This window comes from Thalia democratica, chromosome 5 (assembly GCF_965202585.1).
Source record: "Thalia democratica chromosome 5, ktThaDemo2.hap1.1, whole genome shotgun sequence".
In the NCBI taxonomy this organism is placed as follows: domain Eukaryota; kingdom Metazoa; phylum Chordata; class Thaliacea; order Salpida; family Salpidae; genus Thalia; species Thalia democratica.
The window spans coordinates 40,913,551-40,939,228 of NC_139169.1; the positions used below are offsets into that span (position 1 = coordinate 40,913,551).

Genomic DNA, 25,678 nt, shown 5'->3' on the forward strand with positions numbered 1-25,678 from the left:
GAAATAACAACATAGTAAAAGCTATTTAAATTTATTTTCAATCTAAGCGGTAATAAACGAAAAATAGTGTTTTTTAATAAAGCTATGGTTTTTTTTAACATATACTTGATGTAAAACTTACATTATTTCAACTCATCACATTGACATATTGAAATGAGCTTTCTTCAAATTTCTTTACACCTGGTATACATCCTTCGCGGCAAAACACCGAGAGAAAGACGAATGAGAAACGGTGTGTTGAGAAATTATGATGTCATAACGAGAGACTTAAAGAAGTGCAGAAGAAAAAATTGAACAATTTCATAACTTCTCTCAGCTGTTCAGTTTGTTTACAACCATAAGTGTTTTGTTGTCTTGTTTTATGAGTAAAACAAAGGATTGTATTTTTAATATTTAAAAATTAAGTAAGTTTTGTACACATTTAAATCTTTTAACTGATTGTTACACAGTAATGCGTTGCTTTGTTATGTAAAGAAACTTTTTTCAACAACTAAGATAAAAACGAACAACAATGAGTTTTCATAATAAGCGTTTAATTTCCATGATTAAGATTAGTATATACGTTTTTTTAAGTTGTGACAAACTTACAATCTTATAGCGTTTAATTTTAGTAAATTTTACTTGAAAAATGATGTTAATTCTTATAGCTATAGTCAACTAATTTTTAAGAGTGACTTTTTTTAGTATAGACTTCTGTTTTAAGGAAAAAACTAACTGAATTAAAGCATTATGGTATTGCCATTTTAAATGTAACTTAAATACTTAAACAGCTTAAAGTTCAGTATCTTGTTAAAGAGTTCAAAAATGTGTACAGTTGGTTTACTTTCAATTAAAGTTGGCAAGAAGCAGTTTTTTTATTGAAACAAATCGTTTCCCTTGAGATAATTATTTAATTAGCTGAGACAAAAAGCAAATTCTTCTTTATATCTTGCATTGCAGTAAAACTGGTGTCTAGAAAACTCATTTTTAAAGCAAAAACTTTTGATCTTTTTTTTTATATTTGATATAGTGAAATGTTATCTAAGTATATTGTCTGAAAATACAGTTTAAGTCTAAAAGATACAAAACAAAATGAAATCTGTTTACTTTTTATTGTAATTGAAATTTAATCTTGTTAGTGACCGTGTAACTTGTAGATATTGTATGTGATTTTCTCCGCCTTTCTGTAAATACATCTAATTTTCTCCGCTTGTAATACAACCACAAGATTTTGCGGCTGATTATTTTTCACAAAAACAAAACATCAAAACCAGCGAAACATTTTATATTGATCTCGTATTTATCAGTTACTTCTATCAAAATTCTGTGTTTTTACACAAAGTCTTTGAAATAAATTTTGACAATTGCATTTTAACTTTATATACCACAATAAGTTTAAAACCGCAGTATTTAGTTTACATTGATAGTGCTTTACTCAATCTTTGAAAATGAACATTTATTATACACCAAACAATCGAACCTACATAAAGAAAATGTTGGTTGAAAGTTCTAGTACTTATAAAAATATATCATAATACCATATTTGAATTCGTTGTAGTTATTTTTTTACTGTGTTCTTTTAAAACAAATATTATTTTTTCTTTAAACTTTAGAGATTTAAGTTTTTATTATGAAGCGTTCATTTATTTTTAAAATACTATAAGACTTAGAAACGACCGCAAACAGGTTAAAAACTAAAATAACTCACTTTAACGAAAATTGATAATAGTTTTATTTTAATCACAGTTTATTAAATGAACTAAATGTCATGAAGCCGAATCGGATGCTAGTTTTTCTGGCAGCTACGTTTGTTGCACTTGCACAATCGCAACTGGTGTTGAGAAATAACATGTTGGAAGTGGCCAATGGGAGGCAGGTATTCGTGTCACGTGACAGTCTGTTGATTGATCACAGAAGGGGATTTGTTTGCAGGGTTCAGGTCGTTCGAAACGAGCCCATGCACCAGAAAGTTGGCACGTTTCACCCCGAAGTTAGTTTGATCGTTTAATCGGTTAACAGGTGGATATCAAAACAAACCAGTAAACTTATTCGTTGATTTTGCTGTTTTTCTATGCATGATTTAGAGTCACAACACTTTGAAAATTTAAAAGTGCAAAAAACATATTCAAATTGTACAGAAGTATTAGAATTTTTATTCTAAATTTAAAGTGTAAAATGTTTATATTAAACGTTACTAAAGTGTTTTAAATACAGACAATATTTTATTTGTCAATTTAATAATTAAATAAACTCGTTAAAAAAAATATTTACCATTAGCAAAATACGTTGTTTTAATCAACAAGGTTGTACAGGAATACTTGTCAGTTAAATTCTTAGCCGATTACACACTAAAATATGACAAAAAAAAATAATGTCTTATATTTTATTACAAAAATTGGAAATCAATATTTTTTTTTACAAGTTAGTTTGTCTAAATAAATTTTATTTATTTGAGTTGTATTTTGCTGAATTAGTTTTATACAACTAAAAAAATTTTTTTTTGATATAATTTTTATTTCTTTGAGCTGAACTCAACACGTAAAAACAAAATAGTTTAAATATTGGTAATATTTTAATCTAATTTAAGTTTTATCTATTCTTATTGCAACTAAAACTTTATGCAAAGATACTAAAAGATTTAAATACTTCATTCAAAGTTTTGGCAAATGTTCCTAAAATTAGTGCAAAAATATAAGGCTCACCAGAAAATTTCGTGAGAATCTCGTTTAGCTGATTAGATAAGTAGTGTTTACAGTATAATTATCTAAAAAAGAATACTTAAAGGTTTTTGATTGCAACTACTTTGAGAGGCAAGTGCGGTACGTGCATAACGGATCGCCCCTTCTCAGCGAGGACTCCGTTAAGCTGAGAATATTCCTGCTGACGAACAATAGAACTATTGAGGTACGTTTTATACTTGGTTAATTTTGTAAACTATATCTTTGGTGTAAATTTTGTTATCGTGTTGATTTATACTAAAGGAACTGATTATACATTACTTAAAAAGTTTAATTTAAAAAAGATGCAATAAAAACTGAAAAAAACAATAGCAACGATAAGTTCTGCTTTCAAGTATCAAAAATATTACAACAGGAAGATTTAGTAGTAAAAGTTCAAATAGTCGACTCTCGCTGTGACGTCATAAGAACTACTGGAACAGAAGTTGTTGTTCCAGAATTTGAAACTGTAAGTAAATTTAAAAGAGCATTTTTTGCAATAAACTTATAAAGTTACTTTAAAAATTTTGTTTCCTTAAATTAAAACCTTAAAACAATGATAAAAAAACAATATTAGGAAAAGTTTTACTTCTTTATTTTTTTTTTATTTGTATAAAAATTATTTTGATAAGATTAGTAAAGGAAAAAGTATATTCAGCTTGCTTAAAGTTTATACTATAAGTCTTTTCATAATTTTTGTATTTAATTTTATTTAAGTACAGTTAGAAACTAACTGACTTTTATTAAGTTTCGAAGTTATAAGAGTCCTTTCAAGTAAGGCAATTATTTTTACAGCTATCAAACGAAATAAACGCAAACATAGTGCATTTTTATTACGATAGAGTGAAGTTTAAATTAGGTTGCAGAGTAAAAATTTATAGAGATTTTGAACGAATGTTTCCTATATACGGACAAATTGTTAGGTTCAATTACGGAAGATTGTAAGTTTTTTTAAATAACTTATTTAGTTTAATAAACCAATTATCTATTTAAACAATATCAGTATTATATCTATTAAAGCTATTTTACTATCTACTCTCTTTCAAATCACATTCACTTTAGTTAAGTTAATTTAAACACTGTCATTTCAACATAAAAATACGTTTTTTCTTTAAGCCGTAGAGTAAAGAAATAAACACCCAACAGCATATTTTAAATACAAACTAGTATAAGCTTGTGAAATCATTAGCAATTACAAAAGGGAGAAACTAGACATCGACATTGACCCTGTTGAGTTTAGCTGCGATGAATTTTTGCTGGAAGATTTTAGATACGAGCTTCTTGCAAGTTATATTTGCCACGACATGCCTATGGACTACATTCCCGTCGTCGTTACTGTTTTTGAACGGTTCGTTTAAAGCTTTATATTTTTAAGCAAATAAAACAACAAGAAAACAAAGTTAACTATGTAACAAAGGTCACCAAATAAATGTAAATAATTTGTGTAACTTTTCACAACAAAACAGTTTCACTGACCTTTTGAGCAGTTTAACATTAAATTTCTGTATCAACTAAATGTTTTGTAAGCGAACAATTTTAAACACAATTATGACGTCATAACAACAGTCATTCGGGTTACCTGGTAACTGAGGAGCGACACTGGTTTCCTGTCAATATCGTCGGCAGATCTGGAGAAACATTCATAAAAGCCAGCAATCAGTTTCAATCGGCAACTTTCGAAGTAATTTGAATCAAAATTATTATTGCTTTTATTTTAAGTCTGTTTTACATCTTTGAGTTAATAATACTAGTAGCATAAGTCTATCTTATTGTGTTTACAAACTACTACTTTTAAATTTGGTTAAACAATAGTAACATAAATGACGTTTTCCTACTGTAAACGAAATTTTTAACCTCAATAAGCTTAACTAGTGCAGATCAAGTATACTTATTTATGATTAAACGTTTTTTTAATAAAGATTAACCACAAAACTCAAATAAAAAGAAAGTCCTGTAAAGTTCGTGTGAAAATCAACAAACATCGTTAATAATATAAATTTACCAATAAGGTAGTTCAACTACGTTTCTCTGTATAAGTTTGTTTTTATTTTCAAGCTTGTGTAAGATGAAATAAATAGTTGTTTTTGTTAATTAGCCAATATAATATTTTTATTGACATATTGGGTAGGAAAAAAAAGTCAAAATAAGTATATACAAGTAATAAAACAACAACTAAAATCTTTTCTCAAGACAAAGCTACAAAAATAAATGCTTTTTGTTACAACCCAAAAAAACATAAATTTTCAACAGAAATTTCCAAGTTGACATTTATTTAAAATTTTACCTCATTGCGGTTTTACAGCCAGCGAAGCGTGTGATTTGTCTTACACCAATTAGCATTGTTTTCATATTCGTAAAAGGCTTTTCAGTCGCATCGAACAAATTTAGTGTGACGTAATAATGGAATGTAGCGCTTCCAAAAACCGGGCTGATAATGGGGTTTCGCTGTCGTAAAAGTGGTCATGCGTAAAGTCCAAGTTTAAGGTGAAACTAATAAACATTTGATAGAAATACAAAGCTTAGTTTAACTGCCTTTTTAAAGCATAAACACTTAAAAGGTTAATTAGTTTTCACTCTAAACAAGATACAAAAGTTAGATAAGTAGATTTTAATTAACTTATTCACGTTCTAGAATGTTTTATCAACTTTATTTGTCTATTTAGTATCACGCGTAAGTATATTAATCTCAACATTGTTCTAAATAAAGCTTTGCGTTGATTATTATAATAAGTTTTATTAAATTATCCTTAAGATAAATTCATCAATGCACCTTAGAAAAATATTTAGGCGATCATGAAACTATTAAACAGCGAAAAAAAAAATCAAATAATAGGTTGACGAGTTCATGATAACGAATATTTTTCCTTCCACCTTCAAAATGGTCGGCGACCAGCCGCAAATGGACAGCAAAGAATACGAAAAAGACTATTTTGAAAGCAAACCGTCGAAGCCGGATAAAAACATGATTTACAACATAACGAAACATCCACTTGGTGGGTATATAACCAACTTTGACGATGAAAACTTGAAGAAAATTGACAGCTTCACGCAGAAGGTTTAATTGTATACTACAAATTTTGATTTTAAGTAAAAAGTGTACACAAAATTTGTACTTATTACATTATAAATCCATTTTGGTAAACACATAATAAAACTTAAAGTGGCAAATTGCTGTAATCAATACTTAATTTAAAAATTTACGTACTTCTAAATTGCTTTTTTAAATATCAATTAATTAATACTTACACATTTCAATATAAATAATTTATACTTTATAATAAGAATAAACAACTAACCTTGTGTTATCAAAAGGATATTGATACGATGAAAATAGTGTACAAGCCGCCTCCAGAACATTATGAAGAAGCTACAAGCTACGAATGGGAGTTAGCAGCACTTGATGAATTCTTTCAACCTAAAGCTGAGTTCAAGGTTTTATTTTTTTTACCGATTATTTTCCTGCTGCTTAAAAAATTCTAAAAAACAGCTATGAATTTGTATATTTTATAGTTTAAATAGGCTTAATCTTTATAAAAAGAAACTTAACTATTTGAGTTACAATAAAAACAAAACCAAAAAAATGTAAAAAACTTACAAAAATTTTTATAACGCAGAAAAAAAAAGTTTTATAAAGATATTACTTTTGAAATTTTTATAAGTCTGAAAACAAAACTTTTTCAACAAAACTTTTTAAGGTATCGATAAAAGTTCGGAGTCAGGACACAGATGTTCCAAGAGTCAAATTAAATTTTGGACTAACTCTTCTCGAGGGACAATGCAGGAAAATTGACCAAGAAGTACTGGATGTCGTCGCTGGTGACAACATTATATATGTAAGGCCTTTACTTATTTGTAAACAAAATTTGCCTTAATAAGTGGTGTGATGCTAGCTAGCTTGAGTAAAAAAAGGGTCGAAATTTATATTTTTAATTAAAGTGTGTAAAATTATTATTGTTAAGAGTTTTTTAAGAAGATTTAAACTTGTTTTTTCTTCTTTCACACTACTCGTAAAACTTTTTATGAAACTTTGATGTTAGATTTCACTTTTTTTTAATATTAAGGATCATGAAAATACCAGCTTTTAATAACTATGTTTCATGTCAGGCTACTTTAAATTCGTTAAAGTCAATCAAGATTTAGTATAGATATACTAATATCTAATTTTAACAGTTTACTTATACTGTTTCATTTTAAAAAATAGGCAGAACACTTTCAAGGTAGCTGGTTTATAAAAAGACCAAAGATGATAAACTTCAAAAAAATGTTATTAAAAAACAAAAAGTATATACACACTGTATTTAAACTGTTTATAAACTTACATAAGCTGGTTTCATAAACTTCCGAAACTAGTTCATAAGTATTTCTTAACATCTTAATTAACAAAACACTAACAGGTAAGAGCCACTTTGGTAGGAGGAACGAATCATGGACAACTTCTAGTAAATTTGATTCCATCATATTCTTTTACGTATCAAGAGCTCATTGGGGGAAATGTTCAATATTGTCATGACGACAGCGACACTACTAATGACCACATTTTATTTCGATTAAGTGAATTTCACCATAGGTTTAACTTTTGTTATCATTGATAAAGAATATTCAACAAAGTTTTACACTCGTTCATTATAAAATAATACAATGTAGTTTTTAAAGTGTATTTATCTTAAAGATAACTAGCTTACTTGTTAAGATTTACAAGTATTAGTTTTTCCAATAAGTATCATATTAACGCAAAAAACTAATATATATAATAAGAATTGATAGTTAGCTTCCTTTTATTTTTGGCAGCACGACATTCAAACTACCGATTGAAATAATTGCTAAAGATGACGCTCCTCCATATTTAGTCAGCAACTTAGTTGTCGACACCACTGAAGGAGAGGTACTAAATGTTGTTTGATTTTCGAAAATATAATACTAACTTAAATAGTTTTTCTTGATTTTTAAACATGTGCTACCTTTTAAAGAAATTAACGGTTAAACTTAAAATACTCTATGTTTGTTTATTTTAAACAAGTACATATCTAACAAAAATATGTTTTTTACAGGAAACTATGATTACTTTCGATTTGTTAGAGGCATCAGATTTGGATTGTGATCCGTCTTTTATCAAGTTTAGCATAACAAAACAGCCTGTAGCAGGACGGTTGATGATGAAAAGTTCTTGGGACGATGAAGGGTTTTCTCATCAAGTTGCGCTTTTTAAACAAGCTGACATTAACCAAGTAATACAACTATTTTGTCTTCTTTTGTTACTTAGTAAACTATGATTATATAACTTTTTTTAAAGTATTTAAAATCACTAAGTTGATGTTTGCAAACATATTAAAAGTTTCTCAATCAATTAAAAAAAATTACTGTTTTAATGTGATTAATTTTATAATTTCTTAAACACTTACATTTAATACTTGAGGTTTAAGAATATAAAGCTTACATTAAACAACTTTATATTTTTCTAAACTATTTTAAAGTTTTACAAAATTGTAATGAATGACTCGAAACTAGATAAAATGTGAAGTTTACAAACAGATAGCTAGTTTAGTTTTTTTTTGTTCTTATCAAAATAGCATTACTGTAAGTCACTTTGAATTTAAATGTGAAATAAAACAGGGATTGCTGTGGTACAAGCACGATGGGGATGAAATTTTTGAAGATTTTTTTGAGTTTCAACTGATTGATACAAACGATCCTCCAAACATATCATCGGTTAAGAGAGTAGTCTTGAAAATTCTTCCTCAAGATGATCTTCCTCCAATGCAGGGACAAAACAATAAATTGTTAGTTGTAGATTTTACAACAACAAATAACATTTAAAAATAAACTTAATCTATTTTATATAAGCTTATTTTTTATAAAATAATACTACAATTTTGATAGTGACGGTATTTATGTGCTTAACAGTGACTGTTTTTTATTTTTTTTTTACTCTTTTTACCTATTCATTAAAAAATAAAACTTTAAAAAGTTAAAATAATTTGTTAGTGTACTCAACAGTTTTAAAATTAAGCTCGTTTTGTAGAAGCTTGCAAGTGAACGAAACAAGTCTTTTTGTTTTTACTGCTAATGAACTGAGCTATTATGACGTAGAACATCCAAAATACAACGTTTTTTATGACGTCATAGGTGACGTGTTTTGTGAGAACGAAAATAAAGAACAAGATTGCGGAAGGATTATTTCCTTGGAAAATGTTTCTATGCCAATGAAAGACATATCACTACCAACCATCAAGTAAAATTCAGAATAAAAAAAAATCAACTGATATTGTTTTTATAAAAAATTATGTTATTTTAGTCTTACTCTAAAAAGTGTTTTTAATTTTTTTTCAAAATGTTTTAATTTTGTAGAAATCGAAAACTAATACTCTATAACATTGTAAATTACTTTAAACAAATATTTTAAAAATAATCTCAGCAAGTTTTCGCAAAGATTGGTAAACCACAGTAGAGTAGCTTACATGCCACCAATGAGAGAAATTGGTGCTGATAGTGAAAGCATGAGGTTCTTTTTCATTGTGAAAACTGTTTCCGGTGTTGAGCTGGAACCTGTATCCTTTAGCATAAAAGTTCTTCCGGTCAACAACAAGGTGATATTTTTATATACTTGATTTATAAATAACATTCTGAACTCTTTTATAATTAGTTGCTCTAAATTTGTTAAAGTTTGAATACCTAGGCTTAAAATATTAAACTACTTTTTAGTAAACTAGTATACTTAAAGTAACGTATGCTTCTTCATAATACCTAAGTAGGTATTGTATACTTTTATAGCTGTGCTTTACATATAACTTGCGTACTTTTTATTAATATAGTGAATTTTTTTTAATCTGTCTGAATCAGATGTTTAAAGTGACTAGAAATTTATTTCTTTTTTGAATTATTTTGCAACAGCCACCCTCGATAGAAACAGTACCCGTGACAGTTAGGGAAGGTGATGAAGTTGTGATCAGTGAGAAAGAGATCATAGTAACAGATGAAGACACTCTTATAAGTGATCTTGTCATTTTTGTGAAAGAACATCCCTCGCACGGAAAACTGTTATTAGGTGGTGAAAAAGTAGAAAAATTCCGCATAAAAGATATTCATAATAAAAGGTAAGAAATTAATGTCTAACTTGTGAGATGCAGATGATATTTCCCGTTTAAATTTGCTTTTTTTCAATAACAAAAAATTTAAAAAATTAAATATGATTATTTTCATAAGTTTTCTGTTGATATGTTTAGCATATTAGCTAATATAATATTTTCTGTGCTACTAGCTTCAGGTTTATATAAAAATTCTAATTTAAGTTAGAACTTACAAGTTTACTGATAATGAAAACAAGATTACTGTTTTACATTTCAAACTGATTTATGCACACTATTAAAAACTGTTTGCTTTTACTGTTTGGATTAAACCTTGTATAGATGATAAATTAAAATAAATGTTTTTACAAATACTTAATAACGCTTAAATTTTTTTTCGTAAATAAAAATTTTTAATTTTATTTATGTTTCATAACATATTTTAAACAAAAATACTTCGTGTTTACTAACTTATAATTTAATGGCTACTTGCAGTAAAATAAAAACAGCTGTTTAACTATATTTAATAAGTTTTGCTTATCATAAATCTACTGTCGCTAAAAAAAGTCATGATTTCGGTTTAAAAAAAATCTTTTGCATAAGACTTTAATTTATACTTTATACTTTTTCACAAACCTAACAAACTCAACAACAGATTGAGGTACGTGCACGATGGGAGCGAAACACAAAACGACCAGATTGTGTACCGTGTCAGCGACGGTGTGCACAAAATAACCGCGCACACGAACATATTCATCGAAAGCGTCGATGATCAGATGCCAGTTATTAATGGTTAATCTATTGTTAATTATAAAAAATAATCTTTAAGACAGTTTTGAGATGTTTAAATTTTATCTTAATGCAGACTTTTCTGTCTTTTAGTAGTGTAATTACTTAAGGCTTAAAAAAGAGTTTATACACAGTTTTTAATAGGTTAAATTAGGTATGAGCTTGACAGAGTCTAACTGTATCAAATTGTGTATTTAGTAATTATCCGGTATTTTTTTAATGGAAATATCGGAGTCAGTCAATGTTACGAACATAAGTTGTTTATATCGTATAACTTTGATTTTAAAGTTAAAGCACTTTTCATTATAGATTGTTGTGGACCTAGTGGTGCTTTACTAAAGCTATAATAAGTATTGTTTTTTGTTTATCTTTAATTTTAGATAGCAAGCTTTAAAGTAAAAAGGTTTTGTGTAGAATAACATTTAGCTCTAAAATATCAATAAATCTAGGTTTTAAACCAATTAATCCTTATTTTATTTTTAGCATTTTTCTTACTTAACAGTAAAAGTTTCAAAAGTTTTACAGTTTAAAGTTTTTTGTTTTATAAGTATTGTAGCTTAGTTACAGTTTTCTTTATTTGTTAAAACTTTAAAATCGAAAAACACTTTTTATAATGCTGGATGCAAAAAACAAATGTTTTAAAAATTAACAAAGAAACTAGTATACCAAATTGGTAAAAAACCTTATGCGATCAAAGATCGTTTTATTTACTTCTTTTGTTATGATGTATAAGCGTAAATTTTTATATAAATTTATCGAGTAAAAAGATCAAAACGTTTACAAAGATACGCATCACGTTATTGTATATAAAACACAAAAGATGACAAAACAGGCTGGTTGTAGTTGAAACATTGTTTTAGCTAGGGTTTTGTTTTTTCTAAACAGATTAAATCACTGTTTTATATTCTAAAAACATAACAAGCTATTTTTACATTTACATTTATTTAGGCTGTTTAATTTACAAAATTTATCGATAGAAATTTGAGTGTGTCCGATACAATGTAGTTTTGATCTCTATACCTAACTATAAAATTAATTTCTTGATCAGTTTCAGAAAATAAAAGCTGTCAAGATAATAATTTATTTAAATAAAGTAAGTACAAATGTCAGAAACGTTATTATTTAAAAAAAGTATCAAAAACCTTCGACTGTATAAAATATAAATAACATGTTACAAAGGCTAAAAATATGTAAAGCTGTAATTTTTATAATTACTTTGCGAAAATTCGAACTTGTATTAAGTAGAGGTATTAGCATCAAAATATACGTATAAAAAATATATCAATTTTTAATACAGCTGTCTTTATATACTTTAATTAAATTTAAAGCAATCTAGTCCGATTTACCTGCTATAAAAACCTTTGCTCAACCAAAATCTTTTTACAAAACAATGACAACCTTTATAATAAATAGAAGGGCCATCTGAAATAGAAGTGAAAGAGAAAGATGTAGTTGTGATAACTAGCGATGTTTTGTCTGCAACAGATGCCGACACTTCAGACAGTTTCCTTGTATTCGACATAGTTGAATATCCTAAACAAGGAAATATATATGTAGAAGGAGATGTAAGTTTCTTATGTGTATTTGTCTTTTTGTACTTGAACTTTGTAAGCGACGAAAATAAAAACATAAGTAGATGATAAACTAAGTTCGATGTTCTGTACATTTGTGCTGTAGTGGAACAATCAAATCGTCATGATGGCAAAATTTTAACATGTATGGAATAACAATAATTTAAAAAATAAGGTTATTTCAAAATCACTAAGAAAGTGATGTAACTTTTTTGAAAATATTAAGACCATGTTGTGATTTTATTAGATTCTAATCAAGTTTAAAACAGAAAGTATTTGTTGATATTGTAACCTTAACCAAAAAAAGAAGGAAATGCTTAAAACTTAAACTTATTTTAGAACAAAAAACTTACTCAAATTTATAAAACTAATTTAGATAATTTAAACATTTGTAAACTAAGGTTATATGTTTTGTACAAATCCTATATTATACAACGAATAGTATTAGTTTAAACAATTTTATTAACAGAAAAATACTCATAAAAATGTTTTAGTTAAGTATATTAACGATTTGTAAAACATTTTTTACACGATTTCAAATTGTATTGAAGCATAAAGTATAAAATGATCTTGGTTACTTTATTAGTTTTTAGTTTTGCATATTGTATAAAACCTTAAAAATACTTTTTTTTTCATTGACAAATGATTTCATCAACTTTACTTTATAGCAACCGACACTGCGCTTTACCCAGAAAGATATTTTGTCCAATCAGGTGACGTATAAGCACAACGAAGAACTTTTAACCCAATCAGAAAGTAGAGATTCTTTTACAGTGCTTGTCAGTGACCGACGTTACCCAGATTTTTCCGGTTAGTTTTCTAGCAGCTAAGTTTATAATAAAAAAATTTAAAAAAATTAAAATTAAGATGAATGTTATGTATGTAGTTTGGTTTCTTCAAAAGAGTTAATGACAGCTTAGGATAATTTGAAAAATAAAAACTGGTTTAAAACTATAGAACAAGATTATTAACATTCTTAAAACAAATTTAAATTGTTACAAATATTCCTTGTTTTAAACAACAATATGTTATACATATAAGTATTTATGAATAGAATTCAAAATGTTATAAAAAGTTTAATACTTCTTTCTAAGTGGTTTAGTTTTAGCAATTAAGAATTTTTTTCTATGATTTCTTAGCCAAACTTTGTTTTTTAACATATTTAAAAGGTATAACTTTGGTAATATAGTATTATCTATCTATTTAAAAACTTAGAACTTTTTTTATGAAATTTTAAAATAGTTCGATTAAAAGTTGATATTAGTTTTTGTTCATTAATTTTTTTATTTTAAATAACGTTTATGTCAACTGTTTAATTTTATTAAAGTTTTTCTTGAAAAAATGAGTTTATTTGGACAACACTATTTTGCAATGAATTACAACAAACTTACTGTTTTATAGTTTAGGCGAAAGTTTACTTTTTTTTAACAACTGAAGCGTTTTGTTTTCTCAACAACTCAAAGGATTATTAAAAATCATAACTAAAAGAAAACAAACCAATGAGCTGTAAATTCTTTAAGTAAAACTTTTACCTGACTCGGTAAATTCTAGTTGACTCGTCAATAATGGAGGCAGCGATGAAGACAATAAAAATCCGGGTTCTTCCTGTTGATGATCAGCCACCCACCCTTATTGTCGGTCACATAAGCATCAGTTGCGATGAAGGGGGATTTACCCAAATCACAACTAAACATATCAGTGCAGAAGACGTTGACACAAAACTTGAAAAACTAAGTTGGTTTAAAAAATATTAAAACATATACTATCACAGAATTCGATTTAAACTCTAGTCTGCCATTCTTTTACTTTACAATGCAATAAAGTTTTTGCTTTAGATTATCAAGATCTTAAAGAATTCAAAATAATACCAAAAAGGTAGTCTGCTTGCAAATATATGATAGAATCATCATAATAAAAAGGTTTCTTATTATGTTTTCAAGTGAACTTGAGTTTTTTTTAAGAAGGTGGTCAACAGTTTATATAAGTAGCTATTAAAAAAGATATATCTGGCTCTATTTGATAAACGAACAAAACATACAAACATTACAGTCTTTTTCGTATCTGAGCAACCAAAGTTCGGCTACATCGAAGATTCGTCACCACTGGAAGGCCATGAAGCCGAGTATAGAAGGAAAGCGTCGAATTTCACATACGAGAAAATTGTGCAGCGTTACATCTCGTACCAGCAGTCAGTCCACCAAGGTATTGAGCCCACCAGCGACATGATGCAGTTGTTTGTCAGCGATGGAATTCACAACAGTCAACAGGTTTTCGATTTATCTTTAGAAGTTTTAAAAAGATTTTCAGTAGTGTTAAGTCTTAATATTCAACAAAAATTGTTAATCTTTGTTTATTAACTTATGAAATTTAAAAATGTCTTTTAAGAATATTTTCTTATCTTATATGAGTTTTAATAACATGTTCTTCGATGTAAAAATATTGCATTAGTTGCTTCTACTAATTAAAATTCTCGGTAATAAAAATGCTAATTAAGCTTGGAATAGTTTTTGTTGGTTTTCTTAAACTTTGAGCTTCTTAATACTTAAAAACTTAAGCAGAAAATTGTTAACTTTTTCATACTTTTAATCGAAAATTTTCATGACTTATACAAATTTTTATTTAACTTTATTTTTGTTAGGCTCTTTTACTTGTAACAATAGAGCCGACAAACGACGAACCGCCAATATTAATTTGTTCTAATGTGACGTCGTGCATGGAAGGTTCAATGACGTCACTTGCAATTGAAGTAGCAGATCTTGATGTACCACATGATGACGTCAGTTTATTTACGTTTATTTATTTAATTTTCAAATAGTTATTTAATATCTTGAAGTGTTCGATAATTGTAATGTTAACATAATTACTATTTATTTTCTTATTGAATGCCATGACCATTATAATTTATAAGGTGTACTTTGTCTGAATTTTTCTACTTTAAAAAGTAAAGTATATTTTTGTAAACTTAATCTTAAAAAAAAACTTTAGCCTGGTGTAAAATAAATAATAAGAAGAAATAAATTCTAATATTTTAACACTAGGTTATGGTAGTTGTCTCAAAGAAACCTAAACATGGAATGCTTATGAATGAAATGGATCATATAAAAAGAAAGAGAAGTTCAAGACATAATAACAACAGGTTATTCAAAATCTTACAACTAAACTTTTATTTTGAAAAAAAATATGCTTAGTAAATTTAATAAGATTTGAATCTAGGATTCAGTAAAGGTTGAACACTTCTCATATAGGTTTACCACAAAATTGTACAAAGAAATTATTTTGTAGCTAATAGGATACTAATAAAAAATAATCAAAACTTTTAACAACAGGCATCAACACCACAATGATGTAACAATGGGAGAGTTCAGCATGCGTGAAATCATCAACAACGACGTCATACCAGCATACATGCACGACGGAAGTGAAAATTTCATAGACGAAATAGAACTGAAAATTTCCGACGGAAAGTTCGAACAAAGAGAAAAAATGGCAAGTATTGTTTTTTTTATTTTATTGTAGTTGGTTTAATTTACAACCTCGCACTCATAAAATAAATAATTTTTTGTTAATAATTTTTTTTTGAGAACACTTAAAAACCAACATTTAAATTATGCTAAGCTCTGAAATAAAATAACCAATATTCCATAATTCTATTTGAATCATCATCAATAGAAAATAGTTTGCATGATACTACTTTAAAACGGAGTATTTTTAGATACCGCCCAATTTTGAGCAGAACTGATGCGTGATCAATTATTCGTACGTACCAGTTTATCCTGAGTTTAGCGGTATTATACAAAAATATGCCCTTGATTTAGGAATTAATGCCTTAAAATAATGATCTTTTGTCAAAAAACAAAAATTTAACAGATGATAAAAGTTGTTAAAGTAAACGATGAAAAGCCGGAGTTGATCACAAACGAAGCTCTAACAGTTGAGTTTGGAGAAGACAAAGTTATAAGTAATTTAAACTTACACGCAATCGACAGAGATTCGGAATTAGACAACCTTAAATACGTCTTAACTGTTGCTCCTAGAAGGGGCTCTGTATTGGTATTAAGGTAGGTTATAATTATTAAAAATTTTAAGTCGATATAAAATATTACGGTTGAATAAATAGAGTTATAAATTGTTTAATAGTTCTTAAAGTAAAGTATTTTACAATGAAATAATTTATTTTAAAAAGTATTTGAAAAATATATACAAACATTATGTTTTAAACAACTTAACAAGTGAATGTATTTACGTTATAAAAGATGCTTATTAAGAATAAATTTATAAAGAAAGAGATGACCAATGGAACAAATTGCAAGTTTCACATTATTTCACTGAAGAAGACCTAATTCTCAACAAAGTCAAATACTTTCATGAGGGTGTGCTTGGATCAAAAGATAAGGTTAGTAGATTTTACTTAAAAAAAAAAGCTTACAGTGTTTTGGTGTTTAAAAAAACTACTTGATAAGTGTTTATATTTTGTGCCTTACAAACAAAGAGTACTAAATTCTATGGTTTTGTTTTATCTGTTTAAAAACTACTTATATTACCAGGACTCTTTTTCATTTCGCATAAGTGATGGTAGTACGAATTCGAACAAGCAAATATTCTCAATTAATATTCAAAACGTGAAGAGAGGACAAGTCAGAGTGGAAAACAATGGTTTACGGATTCAACAAGGTGAAAAGGTTGTAAAAATCATATCAATAACTTTTGCAATTTGTTAGCATTTTTTGAATATTATATTGATGTATTAAAAAGAGTTTACTTTATTAGAGTAGTGTAAGAAATTATAAATGTAACATCAAAATTTATGTAAAAAGAGATTTTTTATTTATTTTACTTCAAATTACGTAATTTCTTTACTTTTTAAAATGAAATAAATAGTTGAATTTAAAAACACGATCAAGTATGGTGTTATTATTTTAAAAAGTTCAAGAAATTAAAAAAAGTTTAAATTTTTATATATTATGGTGCAAAATCTTCATAACAAAAATTATACTTTCACACAATTTTTTTTTAATAAAAAGTAAGTCAGCAAACAAGTATATACTTTTTAAATAGTTTTAGCAAATTTAAAAAAGTTCTTCTTTTTGTTAATATATTAAACTTTCTTAAGATTTTTATCTGTCAGGTATACATTTTTTCAAATCTAATTAGTCGTTTTAAATCAACACAATTTATTTTTGTGAATTTTTTGATCCTAAGTTAAAAATTAAAGAGTCTTTACATTTTTTTAAACATTTAAAATGTAAAATGTAGTACTAAAAAATGATTTTTTATTTTTTTATTTTAAGTTTTTGTATTGATCAAAATGTTTATCTTTTCTAAACTATTTATTAATAGCTGGGACATATTTAAAACTATTAATTTTCAAGAGGATTGCGTATTGTTGTGGTAAAAGTATTTTTGGTATAATTATTACAGTTTAAATTTTCGGTATACATAAAAACTACCGTTCAACAGAAATTAATAACAACAAACAATCTATCATCTTGGGACGGAACCAATCAGATTAATATCATGTACCACGTTACTACAATGCCCTTATATGGTCATGTCGAGTTAGTAAATAATCCTGATGTCACTGTCAGTAAATTTAGTCAAATTGATCTCCTTGCTGGAAAAGTAAATTTTTTTGTTCATTTAGTTATTGAACTAAAAAAGTATAAAATATAGTACAACTTCATATAAAAGCATAATGTCAGTAACTAAAAATAAAACTAAGAAATTCAAACCACTAGGTTGTGTACGTGAGTCACAATTCACCAAACTACGAACCGTATGATGACTTGATGGGATTACAAGTAACCAACAACCTGTACTCAGCCGACGTAGATTTCAATGTAAATGTTACTCCAGTTGACACTCACTTACCAACACTCTATTCAGACAACTACCGAGAAATTTCAGTTTTAAGCGGTGCTTCTGTTACGCTCGATAAAGAAAAAATTAACATTTCAGACGATGACACTCCCGATGGTAAAACTTTATTTTTTAATAATTTGTTTATAGTTTTTTTTTAAACATTTTGTTTCATAGTTATTAATCAATATGTTTTCTCTATCAACAAACATTACTAAATTTATTTATTCATACTAAGTTGAATTATATTGTTCGAAAATGTTTAGATGAGGAAAAATATAATCATACTAAAATTTGTTAATCAAAATAGCGTTGTTTTTTTTTTTTAATCAGTTTACATTAAAAATATAAAGTTGTATTCCTAATGTCTAACATATATCAAATTATGTTTAAATTACTTTATTTAAAAATACGTCTGCCAAAAAAAAAAGCTAAATTGAAACATTAAACGAGTTTTAAAAATTGATTAGCTGTGTAAACATTTAAACAAAAAAAAAAACAGAAAAGCTTCACATCGTCATCACTAAAGTACCTACACACGGAAAAATTATGCTTAAAAACAAGGAAGTTTATGTGGACGACAAAGTGAACATGGATGAAATAAGAAGTAAGCAGTTTGTGTACAAACACATGGGTGGTGGTGGGCTCATCGACACTTTCTCATTCACTGTTCACGATTCAACTAATCAGGGTTTCTTCCTTCAAGGTTGTTAGAATTACATTAGTCTAACGTAATAATCTCATCATAAAAATGTTTGCATTGTTTCAACTCACTTTAAATAATTTACCAAGTATGATAATATTTTTTAGTTAAAGTATCTCAATGTCTCGGCCAATCTATTAACAGTAATAAAACATAGAAATAAGAACTTGGTTTTTTTAAACGCTACTGACCTTTGTTGAAAACTAATTTTGATTTGAAATACTAAATAAATTGATTTAAAAGATTTTTTTCTAGTAATAAAAAACTTGTTTTATTTAGAGTCGGGAGACAAACCTACATTAGACCCGATTACTTACTACTTTAGTGTAAAAGAACTAGACGAAACACCTCCTTACAAAATAAACAACAAAATTGCGTACAATATTAAAGTATTAAGTAAGCTTTTTAATGGTCTAGTTTAACGAACAAGAAGTTTTTTGATGTTAAGTTCTTTATTTCTCAAAACTTTATGCACTTTAGCTTTAACAAACTTTGACACAAAAAAATTTATTTCTAAGTTGTTATAAATTTTAAGTTTATATTTTTTAATTAAACCTAAGTTAAAAAAAAATTAGTTTTGCAAAAATATCTTTAAAAAAATATTTCACGCCTTGAACTATTTTGTCTCATTTTATGCTTCTATGCATTTCTAATAATCTTAAAAAGTTGAACTTAAAATAATCAAAAACTGTTTGCTTAGATAAAAAGAAGAGACGCAACAATTTATATATTTTAATTGACAAGAACAACTTAATGTATGCCGACGATGATACAAACGATTTATCAAAAATAACTTATTACATCACCAAAAACCCTGCTTATGGACAAATTAAAAAGGTATTTAATAAAAAACATTAAATACATGCTATAATGTTATTTATTTTTTATAAACAAGTATAATTTTATTCATTTATACATTTTTTATTATTATTAGGAAAATGTTAAACTAAAAGCAGTGCAATTTTGTTTAGTTATTTTGTGAAAACTTTAACATTTTGCAGAGAAGTTCTTCAAGTAGCAAGTATAAAGCCACAACGACGTTCAATCAACGAGACTTAAACATGGGATTAGTTGCGTATGTTACGTCACAAAGACTTGATGTTGTTGAAGACAAGTTCGTATTCGACGTAGAAGACTACTGGGAGAACAAACTGTTCTATCAAACGTTTGTCTCAGTGTTTTTTCTAAACGTAAATCTCGAACTAAGCTTGTTGTATTAAAGTGCTTAGTTCTATAAAAAAGTTTAATTATCTTCTACTCTCTAACAAGTAGTATTTTAGTAGTAACTCTGTATTTTGCAAGTTTTTTACGCAAGTAATTTTGAACTATGTGGTAAGAAAAAAATTAAATATTGTCAAAATATATTTTTCCTAGCTTTTATTAAAAGCTTTAATAAGAGCTAGAAAGTATTTAATTAGAATTGCTACATAATTGTTTTAACAAATTTTGTATAATGTTATAAAAACTAGTAGTATTTTTTAAAGCTTTTGATAATTAAGCTGTACATAACTAAGTTTTCAGCATTAAACACTTAAAATCTTAAGCTAATTATTTTTGAAATCAAACGTTTAGTTGTAATCATAGTTATTTTCTATTTTTGTTATCTTTTCTTAAATAGTTTTGTAAACTTGGTTTAATTTTTCATTAGTTTACCATTTTATGTGTCTAAATTTTTTTTTAGGTTTAAGTTTCATTGGTCAAGAGTTCATTTTAACTTAACAAAGAATGCAAGAGTGTGTGAAGGAGAAGTTTTCAGCATTGAAGTTTCAAGAAAGGGCAATTTAGACCACTCTTTGTTTGCTGAAGTTGAAGTTACTAACAAGAACAACAAAATAATAAATTCTGCTTTTCACAACAACTTTACCCGGCATGTTCAACTTGATCCGGGTAATTATAAAACACGTTTTTTTTAACAGCTTGATGTTGATGAAAATAATAAAGCTTTAAAAAAGTATGCATTAAAAAGTAATGTTTTAAAACTCATTTTTGAATGTATAAATTTTAAAAGTTAGGTTGTCCATTGTATTTTTTATTAGTCTTTAACTGTAACTGTTTAAAAGAAAGACAAACTAAAAATAAGTTAAGGTGGCGCTTAAAAGTAAAATAAAATAATTCTTACTGACAAAGGATTAAGGAAAGATGTTTGGCAATTGTGGACAAAAGACGACCACCTCGAAGGTCTTAGTAAAAAATTGAAAATAAAGTTCACAAATTTCGTAAATTCCGTACCTCAACTGTTCAGGCTTATAAGAATTAAACCATTCACGCTTACTGTACTTGATTCAAGTAATAAAAGATGTGGAAAACGTTAGCAAATTTAATATTGAAATATTTTTATAATGACCTTAATAATACATAAATGCAAACTAAATGTACTATTTCTTAAAGGTGTAACAAAGCAGAATCACATAAAAGCAAAAGTTGTCCACAACATGGTAAACGATCGACCCACAGTAGGAAACGATAATAGTAAGTTTTACTTGTTACTACCGTTTATTTATACTGTTTATTGAACAACAAATAAAATGGCTGAAAATTTTTGGTCCTAAGACCTGGTGCATGAAAAAACCTTTTGGTTATCGAGTCGCACACCAATTGGATACCTTTTAATGTCTATATAAAAAAAAATGAAGTAATAAAAAAAATTTTTTATAAACAATATGCAAAAAACAAATACTATATTTATAAATAAATCATTAAAGTTGTAGTTTTACAACAAACTATATATTGCAGCTATGTTACAAAAACATGGAAAAGTTGGTGGCACAGAAATTTATACTGAACATTATTCTTCGTCTTTGACAAATGGGACACAAAAGTGGACTGTTAGTATGGTCTAAAAAAATAATTTTAAATTTACTCCTGTAAAGTATCTTAAATTATCTGTCTTAATGCTCAAAATTCTAATTTCAGATTCATGCATTATCATCGATTTCGATAAACGATGGTGAAACTGTAGATAGTTTCGAAGATAGGCCCTCACATACTGATCTCAACAACAATGATGTAATAAATAGTTACTTAGATAAAAAAGACAACAATACTCAATTAAATTCTAAAAGTAACGTAATAAAGAATTTCTGGAATAAAAAAATAATAGATAATGAAGAAAGCTTAAAAGAAGATTACGCTAAAAGCGGTAATTTTGAGAAACTTATACAGCAAGATGAAGCCAACCTTCAGAAAGGTAAACTAGTTTATAAAGTTTGTAAGATTACGAGATCAGTAGTCAAACTTTCGTTTATAGTCGGTAAAAGTTTGATTATTTGCTTTAAAAAATCAAGTTACAGAGTCAAAGTAGTGTGTTAATGCCTTAGTTCCGCTTTTAACTACTTGAAACAAGGTTATCATTATAACGATAAGTTGTTATTAGAACTAGCTATTTTCATGTTTTTTATCTATAATATTTGATTAATAAAAAGTAAAACAAGATGTACTTTACTTAAGCACGTTGTTTGATTTTAAAAACCTTGTACATTATTTCATTTTGAAAAGAGTTATGCGAAACAAAATAATTTTTAATCATATTACAGAAATATTAAACGTACCAAGAAAAAGAATGTACAAAAAAAGAAACGAGGAAATAAATAAATTAGTAAGAAATCTAGCTCAAGTAAGACTTGTTAATCTTAAAACAAAACGCTGCAATTTAAAACTACATTTTAATTTTAAAAAGTTTTACACCATCCAATAAACAATTGGTCGGCAGCCTTAAATAAATAAAGAGAGATTCTTTTCTTTAAAAATTACTCGCAGGCCGCATTGTATAAAAAATAGTCTCTCGCAGGCTGCAATTACTTAAAATTTTTCTAGTAATCATAATTATTACTATTTTAAATTATAATTGCGATAATATATGTAATAAAAAGCCAAAATCTAATTGTATTAATAAATGACATCGCGGGCAGCATTTGTTGATTGCTGCAATAAACATTACAAGTTTTTAAAATATAAGTTAATTAGACGACAAATAAAGCGCTCAAAAAGTTTGGTGAAGGACCTGGTGTACGAAAAATCCTTTCGGTTATCGAGACATGCATCACGGCTACAATTAAATGTATCATTAAACACCACATTTAAGCTACAATTTTACTTAATCACAAAAAAAAAGTCCTTCACTATAGAATTATCGACAATTTAAGCATTGTCTAGTAAATTGCAACAAAAATATTAGTTCTTGCTTTTAATCGTTTTCATCTAGTTGGTATATCAAAAACTGTAATTTAATAAAACGTAAACCGGTACAACTAGCCGTTACGGTATATCAAGTATGGCTTTATTTTATATTTCAATTGGTGCCATAAAAGTTTTATTTAATGATAGTCTTATTTATAATGTTTTTTAAGTCTATCTGAAAATTTATATTCAGTTACTCATTAACTTTAATAAACATAACTTTTTGTTTCAAGTAAAACACTAATTTAAACAGTATAAAAGTTAGTTTTATGTTTTTATTTACTCAAACAGATTTGTATCGTAAAAAATAAATTTAATAATAAAATCAAAAATTAGTTTGTAGTATATATTTACTTCTAGTTTTTTTTTGAATAAAGGCTAGTGTTTATGTACTTTGAGTATGAATTCAAAAACGTATTTTTTTTGTTGAAGCTACTGATCATCAAAAAAGTTGTCTTAGTATTGTTTATTATTCTCTTGTCAAAGTATCCGTTAGTAGGCGTAATAGATCAAAATATGGTTAACCACTAATCTTTGTTGAGATATCTATGTTATTAGCGTTTCTTAAGTGAATTGTTATACTAATACTTGATTTTAATTTTTTTCGACTAATAAGATTTAATCATTTGCGCCTAGATTTGTTTCTTAAAAAAAGACTAACTCCTGATTATCGCGTTTTTTAAATACTAATACATATTTATTTACTTCTTATTTAAATTCTATACTTTTATATAACATTTATTTTTATTTAAATTTTACTCTGCTACTTATATATTTTAAAGTATTTGTTATAGTTATTATACGCTTTTTTATCAAAAACTAGGTCACTTTGTTTCAGATCGTTAAGTTTTAATTAAAAAACTTTCAAACTGACAGCCTAACGCTCAAACAAAAAATCGTCCTACAATTTCTAAAAGTCGTTGTAATGAAAATAGCAGAGGTGAGATACAGACGGAATCCAGCAACATTTATGTGTGTAATGGAGCTAAGTGGATTAGATGGAAGCCTAAAACAAGTAAAAAGAAAAAGAAGTGTGATTATAACTGGAAGCAAATTGCAAACAGGTTAATTTATCTAATTCTATGTATTTTTTATAAGCTCTAGGTAAACTTCTGGATGACCGTCATGTGTTTTTGAGCATTAAAACAAAAATACAGTTTAGTACTTATTTTACTAAAGTATGAAGCAGCTTTTTAAACAGTTAACATTATGGTTTAACAGTTAACTCCCTTATTTACCTATCTAATAAGGTAGTTCTCGTTTTTAAGTAAAAATAAACATGTTTTTACAACTCAAAACCTTTAAAGTCTTTTGTTGACGTTTAAACCATGTTATAGTTGAAAATAACGTGATAGGTGTGTATACGTCACAAAAACAAAACGTGAGCTTTTTTCCACTTGGAATGAGGCGTCCATGTACTGCAGGGAACACTACTCTGCGTCCCTGGTCACTATAGGCAGCCAAAAAGAAATGGACCAGCTGTGGCGATTTACCAAGTTTTCTCCGTTTTGGTTTGGTGAGTACCTGGAAACAAGCACGAATATATTCAAATGTTTTATTTTTATACAAAAGTCACCATATTTAGAAAAAAGTTTATTTAAAACATTATTTTAAAGGTCTCAATCGTAAACTGGATATGGACACTTGGGAGTGGTTGAACAGCAAAGGCATGTCCTACCTCAACTGGTCACCGGACCACCCGCACCGCAGTGACGAGTGCGCGTACGTGGGCAGGAAGAAGCTGTGGAAGAGTTTCTCGTGCGAGGGAATTCACCCGAGAGGAGAAATAAAACTTGTGTGCGAAAAATAACATCAGGGTTGAGGCGTTTCTCGCGTAAGGAATTTTCAAATCGTTTTTCTGTTTTGTATTTTTTAAAGTTATTACAGCTTTTTTTTTATTACAGTTCTTTAGTGAATGATTTGTTTTTAACTCTTGTTTAAAAAGTTTTTGTTAAAATAAATAAGTTACGAGTTAAATTAGAAAAGAAAACTAAAACCTTGGATTAAACTTTAACCAAAACAAAAAAAATAACATTTTTATTTTTAGCTAATAGGAACTTAGTGTAGAAACTCTTAAATAAAAAAGTATTTTAATAAAAGATACAAATATAATTTTTTTTTGTAGTTTTATAATTTTTTTTCTGTTATGTTTTACTTTTAGAGCACATGTACTGTAAAACTTTTTTATTTAAATATTTTTTTAGTTGTTTGAAAGTTTTTTTCACAACATAGAGCATAAACCAAACTTTAATTTAGTATTAAAAAAAACGAAGTTTGCTTTATTTATACTTTTTTTGAACATAAAAAACAAACTTTTTCTGAATGTGTTTTTTAACTTATAAACAAATATAATTTTTGTCGTACCTAAAATAGTTCAATCTTAACTTAGACTTGTTTTACTAGTTTGATTATTTATATACAAACTATAAAGGTATAAAAGTGTGTATTATAAAAAGTAAGAATGTTAAACCATGTAAAGTATTGGTTTGATTTTAGTATAAGTTTTGTTTTGAAAACAAAATAATTATATAGATTTTTTAGAATTTAATTTTAAAATGTATTTTAAGTAGTTTGTTAACTTAATTCAGAACGCTTTATACGTAAAATAATGATTTAAAAAACTTTTACTTTATTGTTTAGTAGATTAAAAAGTATTTATTATCTAAACTTTAGGCTAACCCGAGAATGCAAATTATAACCTACGTAGTATGTGGATTACTTAAAATAATAAACTTGTTTGGTTATTGCAGGGGTCGGCAAACTGCGGCCCGCGGGCCAATTGCACGTTATTTTTTTGAATGGAATGCGGCCCGCGCCAGAAAATTT

The 25,678-nt window shown here is 27.1% G+C and overlaps 1 protein-coding gene across 1 annotated transcript; it reads left to right on the plus strand.

Moving 5' to 3' along the window:
* The first annotated feature begins 1,730 nt into the window (after positions 1 to 1,730).
* LOC145837207 (FRAS1-related extracellular matrix protein 1-like) lies at positions 1,731 to 25,110 on the plus strand. Its single transcript, XM_082944981.1, has 42 exons — positions 1,731 to 1,969; positions 2,764 to 2,883; positions 3,073 to 3,165; positions 3,492 to 3,637; positions 3,898 to 4,044; positions 4,263 to 4,377; positions 5,530 to 5,751; positions 6,009 to 6,128; positions 6,392 to 6,529; positions 7,091 to 7,263; positions 7,485 to 7,578; positions 7,745 to 7,921; positions 8,307 to 8,473; positions 8,716 to 8,925; positions 9,109 to 9,280; positions 9,585 to 9,787; positions 10,413 to 10,549; positions 11,960 to 12,111; positions 12,786 to 12,927; positions 13,669 to 13,851; positions 14,167 to 14,384; positions 14,756 to 14,893; positions 15,156 to 15,253; positions 15,444 to 15,603; positions 15,985 to 16,175; positions 16,402 to 16,510; positions 16,662 to 16,796; positions 17,575 to 17,736; positions 17,853 to 18,090; positions 18,476 to 18,679; positions 18,956 to 19,072; positions 19,377 to 19,513; positions 19,678 to 19,841; positions 20,358 to 20,563; positions 20,804 to 20,983; positions 21,065 to 21,145; positions 21,410 to 21,501; positions 21,590 to 21,863; positions 22,210 to 22,289; positions 23,729 to 23,916; positions 24,208 to 24,368; positions 24,469 to 25,110. The coding sequence occupies exons 1-42, from the start codon at positions 1,748 to 1,750 to the stop codon at positions 24,660 to 24,662; spliced, it is 6,660 nt and encodes a 2,219-aa protein (XP_082801107.1). The 5' UTR covers positions 1,731 to 1,747; the 3' UTR covers positions 24,663 to 25,110.
* Positions 25,111 to 25,678: the final 568 nt, after the last annotated feature.